The following is a 20037-nucleotide window of genomic DNA, read 5'->3' as shown; positions in this document are numbered from 1 at the left end:
TTGGGGTACTATGTAAATAAATACCATGGTACATGAACATGGTACTCATTCAGTAACTGTTAGAAATAAAAGTCTTCTAAACGATAGCAGTGCCTTTTCTCTCCGTCTTTTATTGAGTCGTGACTGAATCAGTACAAAGCATCCGACGTTGGGGAGCGAATTCAAAGTAGCTCAACTCAGCTCATATAGCGTACAAATATATATATTGCAATGTTGGAGGGGAGTTTACAGGACTATCCAATAAGAACAAACATTACCTCATACAGATAACAATTCCATATGACAGACTCCTTCGAATCCTTGAGAGCCCAAAACCTATATGAAAAGGCTGCTCTCTACGAGAGCCTGATGGACCATGCCATAGACAATCGTATAAAGTACACACACACTAATACAATGTACACAAACAGTCGATGTATGCTCAGACAGAGTGAGGAGGGGGCCTCCACAGCTCCATCTCAATATGAAACAGATGTTTGATAATACATACAGAAAGGAATGCAGCAACTCAGCATCTCTCTTGGACAGAGCTGAGATGTAGAATTAACATTTCTATTTCTTACAGTAACAAAGTACATAGCAAAATACTAGCATCTGTACCATGGTACCACATAGCTAACACAACAAAATACTGAAATAGAGCATCTGTGAATGACCTACCAATGTTTCCATAGCATATTTAACACAGTTGTATTAGAAATCATATTTTTTTTAACATTAGGTTAAAATAGTATGTTAGTAAAAGTCCCAATCAGCTTATATTAACACTAATAGACAATTATGATCAAGAGCACTTCTAATGAGTGTCAATGATGTGGTGACACGCTGTTTATAACGATGTTGTTTGCACGCATACCCAGTAAGTAGCACATATCGATGGGTAGCGCAAATCGTCAGAACACCTGTTACTAAAGTTTCCTTGGGGCACGGTACATATTAATTTATTCAAATGTAAGTGAATAGATTCCAACATGTGTTAATTATTTAAACTACTTTTACATTAGTTTGCTTCTATCTGCAAATGTATATCGCCCATAACTGAAAAAAAAAAAAAAATAGTTAATCACAAAATAACTACAGAAACCCTTAAAGGGCATTTCACACTTAGCAAGTGAAGAGCGACACGACTCATATACGCTCCTTGTGTACTGGAGAGAGTATACAGTACTATTGCCAGAGCCTAGATTATGGAGCTATACAGGTAGGCCTATATGTGCCAAAATTGTATTTGGAGCGCAAAAAAATGTTCTGTGTATGCAAGTTGATATTTTGAGCGCAAAAAAGTTATTTGCATGAGCAAGATGACATTTTGAGCACACAAAATTTTTTTGCACACACTATGATATTTTGAATGCACAAAAAGTTCATTTTTACGTGCTTGAAATCAGTTTTGTAAAGCAACGTTTCATCTTGCAAAGACTAATAAATTGTTTTGCGTGTGCAAGATTTCACTTGTTCTCTCTCCTTGTATGTCCTCTGCGTGCGCTCGTTTGCTTTTCCAACTGTATTCCGACAAGTCCTGCCTCCTATGTCAGGATTGGATATTAAAAGCTCTGCATTTGGACAGTTGGGGTTGCTACAGCAACCATGAACATCTCAGTGTAAATGTAGCAGAAGCGCCAACAGGCACAATGCTCCAAGTTCAGTACACACTTTATACAATGTATGGAGTTACAAAAGATATTCTTACGTGTTATGTTCTAATCTCTCTTTTGTAGATATTTACAGATTCATTCAATATGGACAGTCCCTCTTCCTTTACTATTAGAGTGTTTATTTTGGATATGTTAAAGGAATGTGTGGGAAATGGTGAGCTTTCAGAGTCAAAGAAGCAAGGCCTAATTACATTGATTCCAAATCCTAATAAAGATATTTTGCATTTAGATAACTGGCGTCCTATTACACTACTTAACTCAGATTACAAATTATTAGCATCTTTATATGCCAATAGATTAAAACCATGCTTGGAGGAAATTATATTAGTCACCCAATCAGGTTTCGTGAAGGGAAGACCCATTTCAAATAATACTCATTTGGTGTTAATCCTTTTAGATTATCCAGAACTAGTTATTTCTAGATTTGTATAAGGCGTTTGATACATTAGAACACAACTTCATCAGGTTGTGTTTTGATTTTAGCCCAGGATTTATAAATATGGTACAAACATTTTATAATAACATTTCTAGTAATGTATCCTTGTCTAATGGTACTTCTCCTCAGTTTATTCTTCGAAGAGGAATTAGACAAGGTTGCCCTATATCCCCCTATTTTTATTTTCATTATTAGCTGAAACATTAAATCTCTACACTATACATTGCTCTAAAATTAAAGGCATTGAGATAGGAGATCACAATTTAATTATTACTCAACTTGCAGATGATACTTGTTTATTTTTAAAGAACAAATTTTTTTTTTTTTTGTTCCATCCATTAAAAACCATCCATTATTCTGGATTCTCTGATGCCTCAGGTCTATCGGTGAATTAGTCTAAAAGTGAGATTATGAGTGCATCAATTGGACGACTTAAATATATCTGGAATAGAGGTCAAAAAGTTGGTTAGATACTTAGGAATTTTGATTACCAAATCAGCCTCTGAAAGAGTTAAAGTACAAAAAAATAAAAAATAAAATAGAAATATTTTTAATTGTTGGCTCCAAAGAGACTTTGAACATCTATTCAGGGTTGTACTTTGGTTTCCAAGGCTGAAGGGGTTTCAAGACTGGTATATACAGATTCATCTGGAGAAATAAGACAGAGTATGTTAAAAGGAAAACAATTATTAGAAGTTTCTCAGAGGGAGGGAGGGTTGAATGCGTGTGACTTTAGTACTAACTGTATCTTTAAAATTAATTGGATCAAACATTGTCTCGATGGGAACAATAATGCATTTTTTTTTTATCCCCAATGTAAACTTTAATAGATGTGGTGGACTTAAGTTTCTACTTTCTTGTAATTTCAAATGTACCAAACTCCCCTTTAAAATGGCCAACTTCCATAAACAAACTTTGGATGTGTGGAAATGACTCTACAAACAAGACTATTTTCAAGATAGACTAGTTGAACAAAGGATACATTTTTGTTGCAGAATTATAAAATCATTCTGGTGAAATACTGTATATAGTTACTATAAATGAATGATTTAATACTTTAGTACATCAGAAAGAATACTTAAAATGTGTTTGTTGTATTTCCCCAAAAATATTTCATCTCATAAAAAATGAAAAGAGGTATATTTCTATAACTGGTTTACTTCCAGTCTCACTGTTGGAGGCATTGACATCAGAGAAAACTAATTTAATAATGTATTTATTAGAAAGATATTAGCCAAAGATAAAAAATCTCCCTTCTAGTGTTATGAAGTGAAAATTTGATTTTCTTTTTACGTTCAGAAATTGCTGTTAGATGTTAATAAATATGTAAGTCCTAACAAAATTAAAGAAATTCAATTTAAAAAAATAAATCGATATTACCCCTGCAATGCCTTTATTAGCAAATTTGAGGATGATCTTTCACCATTATGTTGTTTCTGCAAAGAGGAAGCTGAAACAATCTTACACTTATTTTTTAATTGTAAGCATACAAAATCATTTTGGTCTCAAATCTCTTTAATTGTTTCTGAGATTTTTCACAAAAATGTTCAAATAACTGGTCTTGTTTTTGTAATGTAATAGCGGTTTATTGGAGATTGACAACACAATTAAAGTTTTTGCATTGTTTGGTAAATATCACAAACACAAAGCACAGTGTATATCAAATGTGCCAAATATTAGACTTTTCTACAATGACCTGAAGATTTTTTATGAATCTTTACATGCTTTAAAGAACAAAAGAAAAGCTGATTAGACATCTTTGCTGTTGAAAAAGATTATTGATAGAGATTCTGATAGAGATTGATAATTGTACTGTGGTGCTATAGGTCAAAGTAAGCTGTACATGATTTATTTATGTGTATTCCCCTGTTATATGTTACAATAGTAAAAAAAAAAAACAAATGTAAAAAATTCACATTTTGAGGATTTCCACCGTTTGAGGATACCATACAAATAAAAAGGGAGAGCCGTAAAAAGACACCTTGGTTTGTTCATGGCTCACAATTATTTTATGAAGGATTTTATTAAAAGTCTATGGAAGAAATGAATGGGGAAAATACTTTCGGAACACAGGCTGCTGAAAATTGGGTTCCATTCCATTTGATGGTGCTAGTGCTGCAGAGAGGCATCAGCTTTAAGTACCCAAATATTTTGGGGGCCACTGTAGGCCTACTTTATTTATTAGCATGGTTAAACCCTACATGCAGGCTAAAGATGGTTCTATTATGGATTATGTGTTCACTTGCAGTTTTCACACTGCTGGAAAGTGACAACACAGAATACATACTTCTATAATTGTTATACATACATTTTTATGACCTTAGATTTAACAACAAACTACATGGTATATGAAAAATTGTCACATTGCAGGACTGTTTACATACAGTAAATGACCTGCTAAGAAAGCTAAAAAGTGATTCAAAATAGTACAAACTGTAAAAGTTACAGCACCTTAAATATACACTTTCTCAATATAGTCATATTAGTTAACTTAACTAACAAACTTTTGAACACACCACTGGGCGGCGCTATTTTACAGCCGTTTTAAACACATGTGATACTCGAATGTAGCGCCACCCCACCGCCTCTCCGCTGACGGGACACCAGACTCTCTAAACATCAGCTTCACGATCCAGCTCCCTTCAACTTCACATCCATAGCACAAGAGGAGCCGTGAACATGACCATCAACACGCTCAGTCAGGATGGAGTGCAACGACAACAAATGCCCTGCCTGACCAAGGTAAGTTCAATTTCATGTAGGCTACATCCTATAGAACTGCTGTAGTAAAGACAGTCATATTGCAAAAAGAGCTTCACCCTGTAAATCAGAGTATAGGAACACTTTTATCCCACATCATTGCTTTATACCTTTTCTGTTGCAAATCATTTCTTTATAATCACATTGAATATAATTTGCAACCATTGCTCTATACATTTCACATTAACTATGAGCTTTACCTCCTTTTATAGGCTATTTCTCTTATTATTGATTGACGCCTTTGCTGCTTTTTTAAGGTTAAAATCACCTAAATATTTATGGAATTTGCCTTCCAATAGGCTACTTAAATAATCAAAACCTATTTTACTCTAATTGTAAAGTTAAAAGTTTTAAGGTATGCATCCTGGGTGTTTTATGTCTTTATTCTATGCATGGATAGGAAAGTATTATTTATATATTTATTTATTTTTTTGTATTAAGTTTTTTAACATTTTGTTTGTGTAGTTCACTTAAATAGTCCCATGGAGTGACATTTGTTTTAAAGTACATATGTTGCATGTAGTTTTCAATTACTGTAATATGGGGGTCATTAAACGGTAAGTATAACAATTATACAATCTTATTTTTTCTTTAAGTTAGTTTACGTAGGGTGAGTGCAGGTAAAGTGGGACACTTATTATTTTGTGTTTACTATTTATTTATTCCTCACTATAGTTTGATTGAGAATTTTTTCTATTTAAAATGGTACTGTGTGTAGGGCTAAACCATTTAGTGTCATAATATAAAACAACTGCAATGACATTTGATCATAAGTTGTCCCAGTTTATCTATATAGCATGTCACACTACATGACACTGCTGTCACTGCTTGACATTTCATATCCACTGTTTGCTTACAGATGGAGCGGATGATAATATCCATGCAGGACCCTGATATGGGCATCAAGCTGCGCAACCAGCGTCTTCTTATTACAGTCATACCACACGCAATGACTGGTGAGCCCTACTCTTTCCATTACTGCATTAAACTTCAAGCATCACTCACACTCCCTTGATAATCCCAAATGGACGTGGCTGTTCCGCTTATTTTCCAGTCACTGACTTGTTATGGCATGATTACAGATACCGGTGAGGCACGACTAGAATTCTGTCTCATTATTATTATGAAAATAGTGTGCATTTCTCAGGTAAGTATCTATGCATATCTTGGAAAGTCTTGAGTGCATATGAGGATAGTGAATCAATAGAAGCTTGCGCAGTGAAATTAGACTCCTTTGTGCACGCTCAGCCTCTGTGCTCATTTTCCTTGCTATTAATTAGTCAAACTGTGCATGTTTTGCGCCTGCACTATTTCTCAGAGGACACAGGGCTATGTGTGAAAGAGCAAATTACTATTTTTGGCATATAAAAGAAATGTAAGTCAAAGTCAAAATGAAATCAAAGTCTACTAAAACAGTAATAGCATGTCTTTGAAAACACGCCCAAATTAACTAAAAAGGGATAGTGGTCAATTCTGCTATAGGATAGATAGACAGACAGATAGATAGATAGATAGATAGATAGATAGATAGATAGATAGATAGATAGATAGATAGATAGATAGATAGATAGATAGATAGATAGATAGATAGATAGATAGGTAGATAGATAGATAGATAGATAGATAGATAGATAGATAGATAGCATATTTTTGGTGTCTGTGTTTGTGTTTGTGTTTGCTTTTGTTAACTGCAATCATATGTAATCTTATACAGGCGCTGACATTATTGAATGGCTAATTAAGAAGTATTCCATCTCTGATGAAGGTAGGACAGTAATGTGAACTGTATCTATTTCTCATATTAAACTGATGGTACAGTGGAGTATAACATTTTGAACCTCTTAATTGAAACTTAGCTAACTTTATACCAAATGTATATTTAAAAAAGAGATGTAAATATCTGAACAGTATACGCCAACGTATAGTAATGCCCTGGCAACCAGACACCATACCCTACACATTGTTAAAAGTGATAACAACAATTCTCTCATCATTTACTCACTCTCATGCCATCCCAGATATGTATGACTTTCTTTCTTCTGCTGAACACTAATGAAGATTTTTAGGAGAATATATCAGCTCTGTAGGTCTGTACAATGCAAGTGAATGGTGACCAGACCTTTCAAGCTCCAAAAATCATCTGACAGCAGCATAAAAGTAATCCATATAACTCCAGTGTTTAAATATATGTTTTCAGAAGCAACATAATTAGCGTAGTTGAGAAACTGATCTATGTTCTTTTTTACTATAAATCTCCACTTTCACTTTCACATTGAAAGTGAGGATTTATAGTAAAAAGGACTTAAATATAAATCTATCTTTCCACGCAGAGAGATTGCATCACTTCAGAAGACATATATTAAACCATTGGAATAATATGGATTACTTTTATGCTGCATATGTGTGATTTTTTTGGAGCTTTAAAGGTCTGGCCATCATTCTCTTGCATTGAAAGAACCAACAGAGCTGAGACAATTTTCTAAAATCTTTGTTTTTTTCTGCAGATGAAAGAAAGTCATACACATCTGGGATGGCATGAAAGTGAATAAATGATGAAAGAAATTTAATTTTTGTTTATTTCATAAATAAATAAAATAGATAAATAAATAAAAAATGCTTGAAGCACATGTTTTAGTTTAACATTTTTTCCGGTGCATTTTAAAAAGTGTAGCATCATGGCAGTAACTTTTTCTTGGGCTAGCTCCACTCATATTTTCTTCAAAAAATGTATTAATGTAGTTCTATTCATTATTTTAAGCTTTCCAGTTTCCTGTGTGTGTGTCTTGAGGTTGTGGCCTTTGGAGATAACATTATTCTCCAAGTTCAGTCCTTAGGGGTCTTCAAAGCATACACATACACACAAATACACAAGGGAACTGAATTGCTTATTAGTGTCGCTTTGGTGCCACAAAGTCGATTTCTGTAATGTTAAGTGAGGTGTGTGAAAGATTTTAAAGGTAAATGCATAAATGTCACAAATAAAAAATTAAAAACATATGTTTTTTTGCCTTAATAAACAAGCAGTGATTTATACAGCTGTGCCTGACATAAACAAGACTCCAGAGAGTTTGGCAAATCTCTGCACTCCAGTGAGGGAACAGCTAGTCAAGGGTTGGACTGGAATGTTTGTATTCCCATATATGTTTCCAGGTTTCAACATTTGCACACTATTTTATTTCCCTGATTGTCCTCATAAAGCTTTAGTGGGCTTTGTTTTGTATGTACTGTACCTGGGTGTGTATGTAGTATGTGCATTTGTTTTTTGCTTATTTTTAATTAGAGGCATTGCACATTGGACAAACCCTTGTGAAGTATGGTTACATCTACCCTTTAAAAGAACCCAGAAACCTTACTCTGAAATCTGACGATTCACCATATCGTTTTCAGGTATGCACACACACACATGATTATATTTGCATATAATTCCAAGCTAAACTTTCATCATCAAACACAGTATCTAATGAATCTCTCTCTCTTTCTTTATCAGACACCATACTACTGGACATCAACATGCTGGCCTGCTTCAGAGCTCGACTATGGTGAGTACTAAGTGCCCAATAATGGGATAGTTCTCCCAAGAATTACAATTCATCATTGACTCACTCTCATGCCATCCCAGATGTGTATGACTTTCTTCTGCTGAACACAAACAAAGATTTTTAGAAGAATATCTCAGTTCTGTAGGTCCATACAATGCAAGTGAATGGTGACCAAAACTGTAAAGGTCCAAAAGCACATAAAGGCAGCATAAATGTGGTTAAATCCATGCCTTCAGAAGTGCAATGATAAGTGTGGGTAAGAAACTGATCCATATTTAAGTCCTTTTTTGCTTTCAATCTCCTCTATCACATTCACATTCACTTTCATATTCTTCTTTTTTTGTTTTTGGTGATTCACATTTCTTGTTCATATCGCCACCTACAGGAAGGAAGGAGAATTTATAGTAAAAAAAGACTTAAATATTTATCTGTTTCTCACTCACACCTATCATATTGCTTCTGAAGATATTGATTTAACCACTGGAGTCATATGGATTACGTTTATGCTGCCTTTTTTGTAATATGGCTACCATTCACTTTTATTGTGAGGACATACAGAGCTGAGATTTTCTTCTAAAAATCCTTGTTTGTGTTATCAGTAAATGATGAGAGAACATTTTCATTTTTGGGTGAACTATCCCCTGAAGGGGAAACCAGACAAATATATGTACGCTTATTTATTTATATGTTGTGTTTTAGCAATCTACTTGGCCAAGAAGAATATTCGTAAACAAGGAGAACTGATTGATTATGAGAAGGTAATTATCCAAATCCACAATATCTACCATCTAGTTAGTCTAATAGCTGGGACTACTACTCTCTAGTATCTATCTAGTAAGACTCATGTAGTCCTGGAACCATGGAATAATCTGTTGTTCAAGCTCTCGCTCTCGCTCTCTCTCTCTCTCTCTCTCTCTCTCTCTCTCTCTCTCTGTCTCTAGGGGTGCTATAATGCTTTACACAAACGTATCAACCACACTTGGGACTTTGTTGTGATGCAGGCAAGAGAGCAGCTTAGGTAACAGTCCTCACAACACACTCACACACACACACACACACACACACACACACACACACACACACACACACTCACACACACACACACACAGCTATGTTGGTGCAGCTAGGTACTTCTAGTATTATTTTAGTTTTTTTACATAAAGCTGTTTATATTTACAATAGACTAACCCTAACCCACACCCCAGCCCTAAACCTAAAAGAAAACATTGCATTTTTACAATTTAGTTAATATACAATATATATTGCTTTCACAAATTGAGGACATCCCAAAAGTCGCCAAAGGAATATTTTATTAGATTTAGCTTACTTCTGACCCCAAAGTATAGTAAAGTATATATAGTTAGCAGCTATAATACTTGTATTTATGTTTATTTTTTTATGGCATTTTTACTTTATACTTGTAAATTGGCCATGTTATTTAATTTTTATGCTAAGGGCATCGAAACAGCGACGGAAAGCCGATCGTATAGTGTTGGAGTGTCAAGAACAAGCGTACTGGCTAGTGAACAGACCTCCTGTGAGTACTCAACATGATAAATTCACAACACTAACACTGTCTGAAAAGTACCATGGTTTTACTTGTTTTCGTCACATACAGCAAGGTAATGCCATGGTAGTAATTGAAATACCATGGATTAGCATGTAAATACCATAATACATAGAATAATTATCCTGTTCCAAGGTATATATTAAAGTGCCATGGTTTCACCATGTTTTGGACAATACATAAGAAAACCATAGAAGTACCTTTGAGTACCATTTAAATACCATGGTACATTAATATTTTAATCATTCATTACCATGGTATATATATAAAAAGTACCATGGTATTACCATGTTTTTGCACATGTACTATGGTATTCTTTGAAATACATTGGAGTAACATGTAAATATCTTGGTACATTGTTTAATTTTTTTGGACATGGTACCATGAAAATACCATGTTTCTGACCAATACCATTGCACTTTTGAAGTAAATAACATGGTATATCTCAAAATACCATGGTATTACCTTCTTTAACCATCGCTGTGCCGTGGCAACAGTAAGTTTTTGTAAATAAAATGGTTAAAATGACTATAATGTGCTGTATGATGTATAATGTGTGTGTTATATATTTGCAGAATTATCAATAGAACCTCAATGCCACTAACATGTAACTACATAAGAACAAACATAAGTTTTATCCAAGCCTTTTATAAATGTGATACAGATATTCAAAGTGTTTTGAATGCATTAGCCCATCATGCGCCAGTGCAAAGCCTAAGCTGCAGTGGCATCTGTGCCAGTTTGACACGTGCCTACATATTTTTATCCAGCCTTTGCTTATAAAATATTCAGCTAGTTGGTTAAAAGCAAGAAAAAGGGGGAAGGGGAACAGAGCGAGAGGAGAGGGCAAAAAAGGGAGGGCAGATTCTTGCAAATATTAGAAAAGAAAAGGAGAAATAGAGTGGAACACATTAGTGACTTCAAAATGCACACTCATGAATACACACACAAACACACATAGAGGGAAATGCAAAGGATAAGTGCATTGAGTTTTTTTAGACAATTGAGGTAACATGATAAAAAGTAAACCGGAAGGATAGAGTTCAGGGCTATGTATTTGCATGTGTGTGTGTGTGTGTGTATCTCTAATGGTTCCATCTTTTGGCTGAGCACTTAAGAGGATATACTATTACTAAGTGACTATGTGTGTTTTAGTGGCCACTAGTGTACACTGTGTGTGCATGTGTGTGTGTGCGTGTGTTTGTTTAAGCGCTCTTGCACAAGGGCATTTTAATGAGGAATCCAAATGATGATTTAATCTAGGAAGGATTTAGAGACCATTTAATTCCCACACAGCCAGTGTGTGTGTGTGTGTATGTGTGTGTGTGTCTGGATACAGAGTAAATCCACCTGCGAGACATGACTTGGATTTGGGTTAGTTTATAAGGCTGGAAAAAACAAGGTTTGGAAAAAATTTTTAATTTGAATGTTGAAAAACAAAATAATACACGAATCAAACACTGATTGACTACAGTGGAATGTAATTAAAGGAATATTCCGGGTTCAATACAAGTTAAGCTCAATTGACAGCATTTATGGCATAGTGTTGATAACCACAAAAATATATTTTGACAAATGTTTCTGTTTTTTTTGTAAGCAAAAATTGAGGTTACAGGGAGGCACTTACAATGGAAGTGAAATGGGGACAATTTGTGTAGAATTTATAATTTTATTAAAGCACTTACAACTCGTGTTATTTGAACTGTAAATTTGTTTAAACCATAATTTTACAGTCGTTTTAGGGTTTACGGCATTATGTTACGCTGTGTGTGTGTGTATATATATATATATATATATATATATATATATATATATATATATAGGAATGTCATATTATGTACAATAATGTAAACTCTAATTATATTGATGTATGTTTCATATTTTTCAGCCAGGAGCACTGGACATTCTAGATCACGGACCAGAGAGACGGACCATGAACACAAGAGTACAACTGGTCAGTGAGCTGACCACCACAACACAACTAACCGCTCCCACAACAACACATTATCCAAAGTTTCCAAAATATATGAACAAACATTCACAGCTGAATTGCACGTGTTTAAGCGTCTTCTACAGCTTTCTTTTTCTTTATTTCTTTTTTATATCATGCATCCTTATTCAAGTAAGTAATCGCTGAATGCTGCTTCATTTCCTGCTTTCACCTCTTTCATTTCATGCCAAAATCATAAAATTCATACTGTGTGCAAATGTTAGATATCCTAATAGATATTTTGTCATTGTTAATTACAGAAAAGAATGCAGAATTCTACAAAAAAGAGGTACAGTAAGATATCTGAATGTTAAGTATTTGTCTTTTATTACAGTTTTTATTATGATGTATAAATATGTTTAAAACAGTAATACATTTAAATAAAATATTATATTTTTTAAATATGTTATATAAATTATACATAATTATACTTTTATTATTATTGTCATAAATATTTCTGTATTTTAATTTTCTTAATAAGAGTTTAATTTAGTAATGCACAGTGTATACAACCAAATTCATACTATGAATGTAACGAAATTTAGTTTACATTGTGCATTTGTGTGTGTGTGTTTGTGTGTATGTTAAATGGCTTTAGATTGAACACAACAGGTTAGGCCTGGGGAGAAACCGTGTCAAGTCCTCAATTTGCCTCGAGAGGTACTGAATGTGTGTTTGTGTGTATATTGCTCTGCAATAGCTAATGGACTATGTCCTTAAAGGTTTCCTTTTTAATGGACATCTGCTGACAATAAACCTTTCTAAAGGCCCTGTGTGTTTGTGTGTTTGTAGTTTTGTGAAGTACTGTGAGCAGTACCAGCCACATGACCCCATAATGCAAGGATGCCTTCCTAGCAACCCATGGATCACAGATGATGTCTTGTTTTGGAACATGAACACCAACACGTGAGTCAACAAAATATAAACACACAATTGGTATTGTTTTATATAAAACAAAAAACAAATCTTTTTTTCTTCTCATATATATATATATATATATTATTATCATTTTTTGTGTGGATTTTCTCCCCTTTTTCTCTCAATTTGGGTGAATTTGGGCCAATCAGTATTCATTAAAATGCTCACTGTTTTAAAGGTATAGACACATGACGTTAAACTGTGATACTTTTCTGTGATAAACTTTTCATACTAACCTTTTCTGTGTAAAGTTATAGCCAATTTTACAACTTCGTTTAAACAAATTTACAGCTAATTTTGTGGCTCAGGTGGTAGAGCGGGTCAGCTGCCAATTGCAGGGTTGGCGGTTCGATTCCCGGCCCACACGACTACACATGCCAAAGTGTCCTTGGGCAAGACACTGAACCCCAAGTTGCTCCCAATGGCAGGCTAGCACCTTTGCATGGCAGCTCTGCCACCATTGGTGTGTGAATGTGAGTGTGAATGGGTGAATGAGACACAGTGTAAAGCGCTTTAGTAAACTCTACGGTTAAAAAAAGCACTATATAAGTGCAGACCTTATAAGTACAGACCAACCCTCCAAAATTTGGCCCCATTCACTTCTATTGTAAGTGCCTCACTGCAACCTCGTTTTCTTCTTTTTTGAAGAAAAGGAGGGACGAGATGAAATTATTTTTTGAGGTAATCAACATTATGCCACAAATGCTGACAATTGAGCTGAAGTTGTATAGAACCCGGAATATTCCTTTAAACTTTGTTGCATAAACCATTTGTGCTACAGCTATGAATAATACCTTAAATAAAGCTGCTTATTGAGTAGAGGTGTGCAATTACTTTTGTAATACAAGTGTTCGGATTATATATTTTTTTGGTCTAGTGAACAGTAAAACACTGAAAATAGGAGGAACCTGAGCCAAATCTAGGAACCAGAATAGAGACATGTGAATGTGCTCTTTTTCTTATTTTGGCCAGTAAGCACTTAGCAAACACCCAGAATACCTTAGCACCCATCCAGAACACCTTAGCACCCATCCAGAACATCTAACCACTTAGTAGCTCCTTTAGCACCCATCCACAACATCCTAGCACCATGTTGGCGAGTTTAGTATGTGTAATTATGACTCTACTTTTAAAAAAATATAGCTTGTTTATGGCATAAATGAGTACAATTGCAGAATGTAACTTGAAACATTTTAAACTCCTAAAAAATAAACTATGCAAGTTGAAAATAATAACGATCTGTTTGAACTCGAAGGTCAATAAGGAATTCCTCTCCTCTAACAGGGTTGCTGTGCCAACTAAACTTCGTGTGGAGCGTTGGAGCTTTAGTTTCATGGAACTGCTGAACGATCAGTTGGGCAGAAAAGAGCTTCTGATTTATCTGGAGAAAGAATTCAGCGGTATGTATATACTGTATTTATACACACTCACACACTGTTATCCAAGATATGGTCTGCTAAAAATACCGTATGAGGTCATGTATTCTATGAACAGTCAATTGTGCAGTTGTATCATAATTACCTTCACAAAAAGTACTGTGGCACCGTGATGGTATCAGGTGTTAATACCACAGTACTTTCATACATAATATACAATGACACTGAATTATTAACATATTCATAAAATAAATGGTACTGTAATACCATTGTACATATTAGGTGTCTTTAACTACTATGTACTATCATTAAAGTAAATACAATACAATGTACTTATTGTGTAACTACATACTATTATTTTTAATGGCAGTGACATACATTTTGTGTTTCGCAAAGTTTTCTGCTTCAGTTGTTGTGTTGATTCACATTGTTTCTAGTTTATTGTGCAGAGTGATCAGATGCATTTTAAATAATTGCAAAAAGCTTCATTGGCCAATTTATTTTACTTTAACACAAAAAAACAATTTTCACAGTTTTTTGGTCCTGGCACAAAATGACCAGCTAAAATCATTTCACTCCTTCATATAAGCAGCACCTGGGAAAGTGTGAACGAGTACTAGTCAGGAGAAATCACTCTATATTTCTGAATGGATTATAAAAGCAGACTGATTGCTATAAAAGGAGGGAAGAAGTGCTTCCAATCATTATATTCTTGTTAGCAATGGTTACCTCTAAAGAAAGATGTGTAAACATAACTGCTTTGCATCAAAATGGCCTCACATGCAAGGAAATTGCTGCAAAGAATATTGCACCTGAAAGAACCATTTACCAGATCATCAAGAACTTCAAGGAGAGAGGTTCATCTGCAGTGAAGAAGGCTTCAGGACGTCCCAGAGTGTCCAGCAAGCACCAGGACCGTTTCCTCCTGAGGAGTCAGCTACACAATCGTGTCACCACCAGTGCAGAGTTTGCTCAATATTGGCAGCAGGTTGTGTGAGTGTATCTGGACGCACAGTGAGGCGAAGACTTTTGGACAATGGCCTGGTGTCAAGAAGAGCAGCAAAGAAGCCACTTCTCTCCAAGAAAAACATCAAGGACAGACTGAAATCCTGCAGGAAGTACAAGGATTGGACAGCAGAAGACTGGTGCAAAGTTATTTTTCTGATGAAGCCCCCTTCCGACTGTTTGGGACATCTGGAAAATCGATAGTCCGGAGAAGAAAAGGTGAACGCTACCATGAGTCCTGTGTAATGCCAACAGTGAAGCATCCTGAGACCATCCATGTGTGGGGTTGCTTTTCATCCAAGGGAGTGGGCTCTCTCACAATTCTGCCCAAAAACACTGCCATGAATAAAGAATGGTATCAAAATGTCCTGCAAGAACAACTTCTCCCAACGATCCAGGAGCAATTTGGTGATGATCCATGCATTTTCCAGCATGATGGAGCACCATGTCACAAGGCAAGAGTGATAATGAAGTGGCTCGGAGATCATTACATTGAAATTTTGGATCCGTGGCCAGGCAACTCCCCAGATCTTAATCCCATAGAGAACCTGTGGTCAATCCTCAAAAGGTGAGTGGACAAGCAGAAGCCCACAAATTGTGATCAAATCCGAGCACTAATTAGTCAAGAATGGATTGACATCAGTTAGGATTTGGCCCAGAAGCTGATATCCAGCATGCCAGATCGAATTGCAGAGGTTATGAAGAACAAGCGTCAACACTGTAAATTTTGACCCTTTGCATAAAGTGAGTGTTTTTGCCAATAAAAGCCTTTAAAACTTATGAAAAGCTTATCTTTGTTTTCCAATATACCATAGAGACATGTGAAAAAATAATCTACAGATACTGAAGCAGCAAACTTTGCAAAACACAAAGTTTATGTCACTGCCAATACTTTTGGCCATGGCTGTATAGGTAGGTTTAGGGTTAGGGTTATGTTTAGGTTAGGGTTAAGGGTTGGTTATGTTTAGGATTAGAGGTAAGGTTAACAGTGTAACTACAGATGCAATTAATGCAAATAATTTAATTGAAAGTGCAATGCAATGACGCATATGTACAATACAAATACATTGTATCAAATGCTTAAGTTCATAGTAGTTAAAGACACCTAATATTAAGTGGGTCCCAGTTGTCTGTGATTTCAATCCAATTCTAAACATGAGCACAGAACCATCTTTCTCCTCTGTACTGATTTTGGAGTTTAATGGAAGCTCATCCCATTTTTATCCTGCTGCACACACTGCATGTATCAATAATGTAACATATTTTTATGTTTCTCTCTCCCTCATTCCCTCTCTCTCGCTCTTCTTCTTTTTCTTTTTCATGGTGCTTACTTTCTCTCTTGTTATCAGCGGAGAACTTATGTTTCTGGCAGGCCTGTGAGGACGTACGTCACGGCGAGACCTCAAAAATCCCTGAGAAAGTGGAAGAGGTTTACAAGTACGAGGTTTAATTCATCCATGTTACAATGTATTTTACACATTTTAAATACTCCAAAAAAACATGTTCACTTCTGTGTGCCTTTAGTAGTGGGAAGTTGATGCATAATGAACCGCTTAAGTTCGGCTGCCTGCAGAGAACAAATTAATTATACAAATTTTAATAACTACAATTTTGACCAACACAAATTATCTTTTTAAAGCTTAGAAGCTGTACTCTACAATGTATGTAGGCATTATGACCAAAACTGAACAAGTGCTTTGAAATTTGCAGACAAATCAGATGTGTTCTGTTTTGATAATTTATTTATAATTTTGCACTGCACATACTGTATTATTGTAATCAGCAAAACATCAAACTGATCAAATAGCCATGTGCTATATGTCGTTGGAAAGTGCTTAAAGAGTAAAATACAACCAGCCTATTTGTATTACTCATGGACAAAAATATAGTGAGTAATACCTAAGTATATGTCTTTGACATACAGGTTGCATTTAAATAGGTGTTGCTTTTGTTGTGTTTTCAACTTATAACTTCATGAAAAAACAAACAAAACATCAAATATCACATACCATAACTTAGAGGAGTTATGGTATGTGATTATCTTTAAAACAAGCCCACACAAAATGTAATCAGATGCATAGATAATTAGATAATCCACATGAAGCACAACGTACACACAGCACACAATGTGCTATCTGGCTAAAAACACATTAGCTTTCCTGGATCAGATGATTCCGTCAGAAATGATGTAGTATGTTGTCCAGCAACACTAAACCAATTGTATTAGGATTCAAATTGCTGCAACCAGAGGTGGAAGTCATCCAAATATGGGCAGAGAGGATCATTGACTCTAATTACATATGGCCACCAGGAGATGGTGGAAAGTACATGACACAGACTCAGTAATGGCTCAAATGACCTAGAATGAAACTGAATGAGTCTACAGTAACTCAGATAACCACTCTGTACAATTGTGGTGAGAAGAATATAATATCAGAATGCTATTCTGAGATGCGGGTTGGCACTGTATTGGCGGCACAAGGGGGACCTACACAATATTAGGCAGGTGGTTTTAATGTTGTGGCTGATCGTGTATAATGTCATATCAGAAACTTTTTTGGTTCATTTGTTGTGATTTTTCAGCAGTTTATTAGGCTGAGAGTGTCAAAATGTATCATAATCCATATCATTAACATTTTTAAAAATGTTCTCTTGACAATAATTTTTTATTGTTTTATTATTATTTTTTTAGTTATAACCCTTAAAATTTGGGTATGCCACTATAACAGGAAATCTTTAAAACACCCTCAGAGCTTAAAGGGTTAAATCCAGGGGTGTAGATTCTGGGGGGGATTAACCTACCCAATAATCAAAACAATCAAGTACAACCCCCTCCCCCACCCCCAATATTCTATGCCCTTGCTTAAATTTCCACAGGTTTGTTTTTAATTCATGTGGTTTAACCTTGCTCTATAGTGATCTAAGGCCATTTGAGCTTCAAATCTTATTTTCATTATAATTAGGCAGTTTCTGGCCCCTGGTGCAAGTCGCTGGGTGAATATTGACAGCAAGACTATGGAAAAAACCCTGGAAGGACTCAAGCGTCCTCATCGTTTTGTCCTGGACCATGCTCAGATGCACATTTACTTCCTCATGAAAAAGGTACAAAGTTTCAATTTAAAGGAAGTTTTCTGTGATCATTTACTCACCCTCATATTGTTCCAAACCTGTTTGACAGCAGATGTTTAACAGAATGTTCACACTGCTTACTGTACAGTCAATGAAAGAATACACGTTTGAATTTGGAGAAACACAAAGGGAAGATTATCAGTAAATAATGGTCTAAATTTTGGTACGTTCCTCATACAAAGTGAACAATTGGCTTCAGAGGAGAATAATATACTGCATGAGTCATATGAAGTACTTGAATGGTACTTTTATGTCCTATCTGGAGCTTGACAGCCCCTGGTCACCAAATGTTTTTGTTGCATGGAAAAGAGCAGCATCAACATTCCTCCTAAACTCCTTTTGTGTTCCACAACAGAAAAAAGTCATGAGAGTTTGGAGCAAAATGAGGGAGAGTAAATGAGGTAAAAAAAAAATTAATCTATTGAAACTATTGATGAACTATTCCATTAATACAATTAATAATTGAATCAAATAAATACAGAAAAAGAATGTTCCTGTTGTTTCCAGGTAAACATTTCAGGCCATAAGCACAATAACAAATCTACTTTGTTTATTTATTTAGGATTCATACCCACGTTATCTCAAGTCAGAGCTCTATAAACATTTATTAGCTCAAGCCATAGTACCACAGGAGGCCAAGAAAAGGTAAACATGAATCATGTTTACTTAAATGTGTATTGATCAGTCTGCAAGTGTAGAGACATCTTATCAGTGTGTGTGTGTGTGTGTATGTCCAGTGTGTTTCCGTTCATGCGTCGTCAGCGACACTCCAGTCCCTCCCCCGCGCTCATCACCCACAACGCAGATGATGATGGGAAGGCCAAGAACTCTAACTCTATCAAAATCAATTCTGGAACTGCATCCCGACTTTAAACACTCAATGTTTTTTATTAATTTTTTATATTTAATGTGACCTTATCTTACCTAATACAGTTGCAATGTAGACATCTGACTTGTTTTTTATTGCACTCTACAAAGCAGATGTTGTAGTTTTAAACTAAAGTTTATTATTTAAAGAGAATGCTCCTCTATTCATATTTCTTTACCACATAGAATTACAGATTTCATGCATAAAATACAAGCTGTAGCAATAATGGCTTCAGTCACTTCACAATATTTATAACCATATTCATTTTAAAATGTTATAAGTCTGTAATTTTTTTAGTGTTTCAGGTGTAAAGCCTGCTTTTCACATTATGTACTCCTTTTAATGTTTGTCATATTTTTGTATCTGTTTATTTGATTTTGTTTTCCTGTATGCTAATAATGCATCATTTTATTTTCATTTATTAACAACAAGTCATATTTTATGAGCACACTTAAGTGAATACTTTATGGGGAATGATGCAGTTTGTATTACAAGACAGTGTACTGTAAAGTCTAGTCTCTTGGCTTAAAGTACATTTCTATTAACCATATAAAGCACTGAGAAGAGTCCTGAGGAAAGAAATGTCAAAACGTAGCATTAAAGGAATTTTTGGTGTTCAATATAAGTTTAGCTCAGTCGACAGCATTTGTGGCATAATGTTGATTAACACACAAAATAATATAACTCATCCCTCCTTTTCTTGAAAAAAAGCAAAAATGGCAGTTACAGTGAGGCACTTCCAATGGATGTGAATGTGGCCAATGTTTGGAGGGTTTAAAGGGTGAAATGTGAAG

At 35.1% G+C, this 20037-nt stretch overlaps 1 protein-coding gene across 3 annotated transcripts; it reads left to right on the top strand.

Moving 5' to 3' along the window:
- Positions 1–4770: 4770 nt before the first annotated feature.
- On the top strand, positions 4771–19303 carry LOC127644307 (regulator of G-protein signaling 11-like). Of its 3 annotated transcripts, XM_052127429.1 has the most exons (17): positions 4771–4833; positions 5711–5807; positions 6566–6616; positions 8132–8238; positions 8339–8390; positions 9090–9148; positions 9332–9408; positions 9846–9927; positions 11846–11911; positions 12213–12236; positions 12546–12607; positions 12740–12853; positions 14150–14265; positions 16596–16683; positions 18210–18348; positions 18938–19020; positions 19113–19303. In XM_052127429.1, the coding sequence occupies exons 1-17, from the start codon at positions 4771–4773 to the stop codon at positions 19246–19248; spliced, it is 1416 nt and encodes a 471-aa protein (XP_051983389.1). In that variant the 3' UTR covers positions 19249–19303. The 3 variants fall into 3 exon arrangements, with proteins under 3 accessions (XP_051983389.1, XP_051983390.1, XP_051983391.1); XM_052127430.1 differs by lacking the exon at positions 4771–4833 and having other exon boundaries at positions 11846–11915; positions 12208–12236; XM_052127431.1 differs by lacking the exons at positions 4771–4833; positions 8339–8390 and having other exon boundaries at positions 8132–8242; positions 11846–11915; positions 12208–12236.
- The last annotated feature ends 734 nt before the right edge of the window (positions 19304–20037 follow it).

The sequence above is a fragment of the Xyrauchen texanus genome, chromosome 5 (assembly GCF_025860055.1).
Source record: "Xyrauchen texanus isolate HMW12.3.18 chromosome 5, RBS_HiC_50CHRs, whole genome shotgun sequence".
NCBI lineage: Eukaryota > Metazoa > Chordata > Actinopteri > Cypriniformes > Catostomidae > Xyrauchen > Xyrauchen texanus.
Note: the sequence above shows the minus strand (reverse complement) of the source record. Positions and strands in the feature narration are given on the sequence as shown.

Coding starts and splice junctions, on each gene's coding strand:
- LOC127644307 (XM_052127429.1), top strand. CDS start 4,771: ATGACCATCAACACGCTCAGTCAGGATGGAGTGCAACGACAACAAATG. Junction 4,834..5,710: donor AAATGCCCTGCCTGACCAAG/GTAAGTTCAATT, acceptor GTTTGCTTACAG/ATGGAGCGGATGATAATATC. Junction 9,149..9,331: donor AACTGATTGATTATGAGAAG/GTAATTATCCAA, acceptor CTCTGTCTCTAG/GGGTGCTATAATGCTTTACA.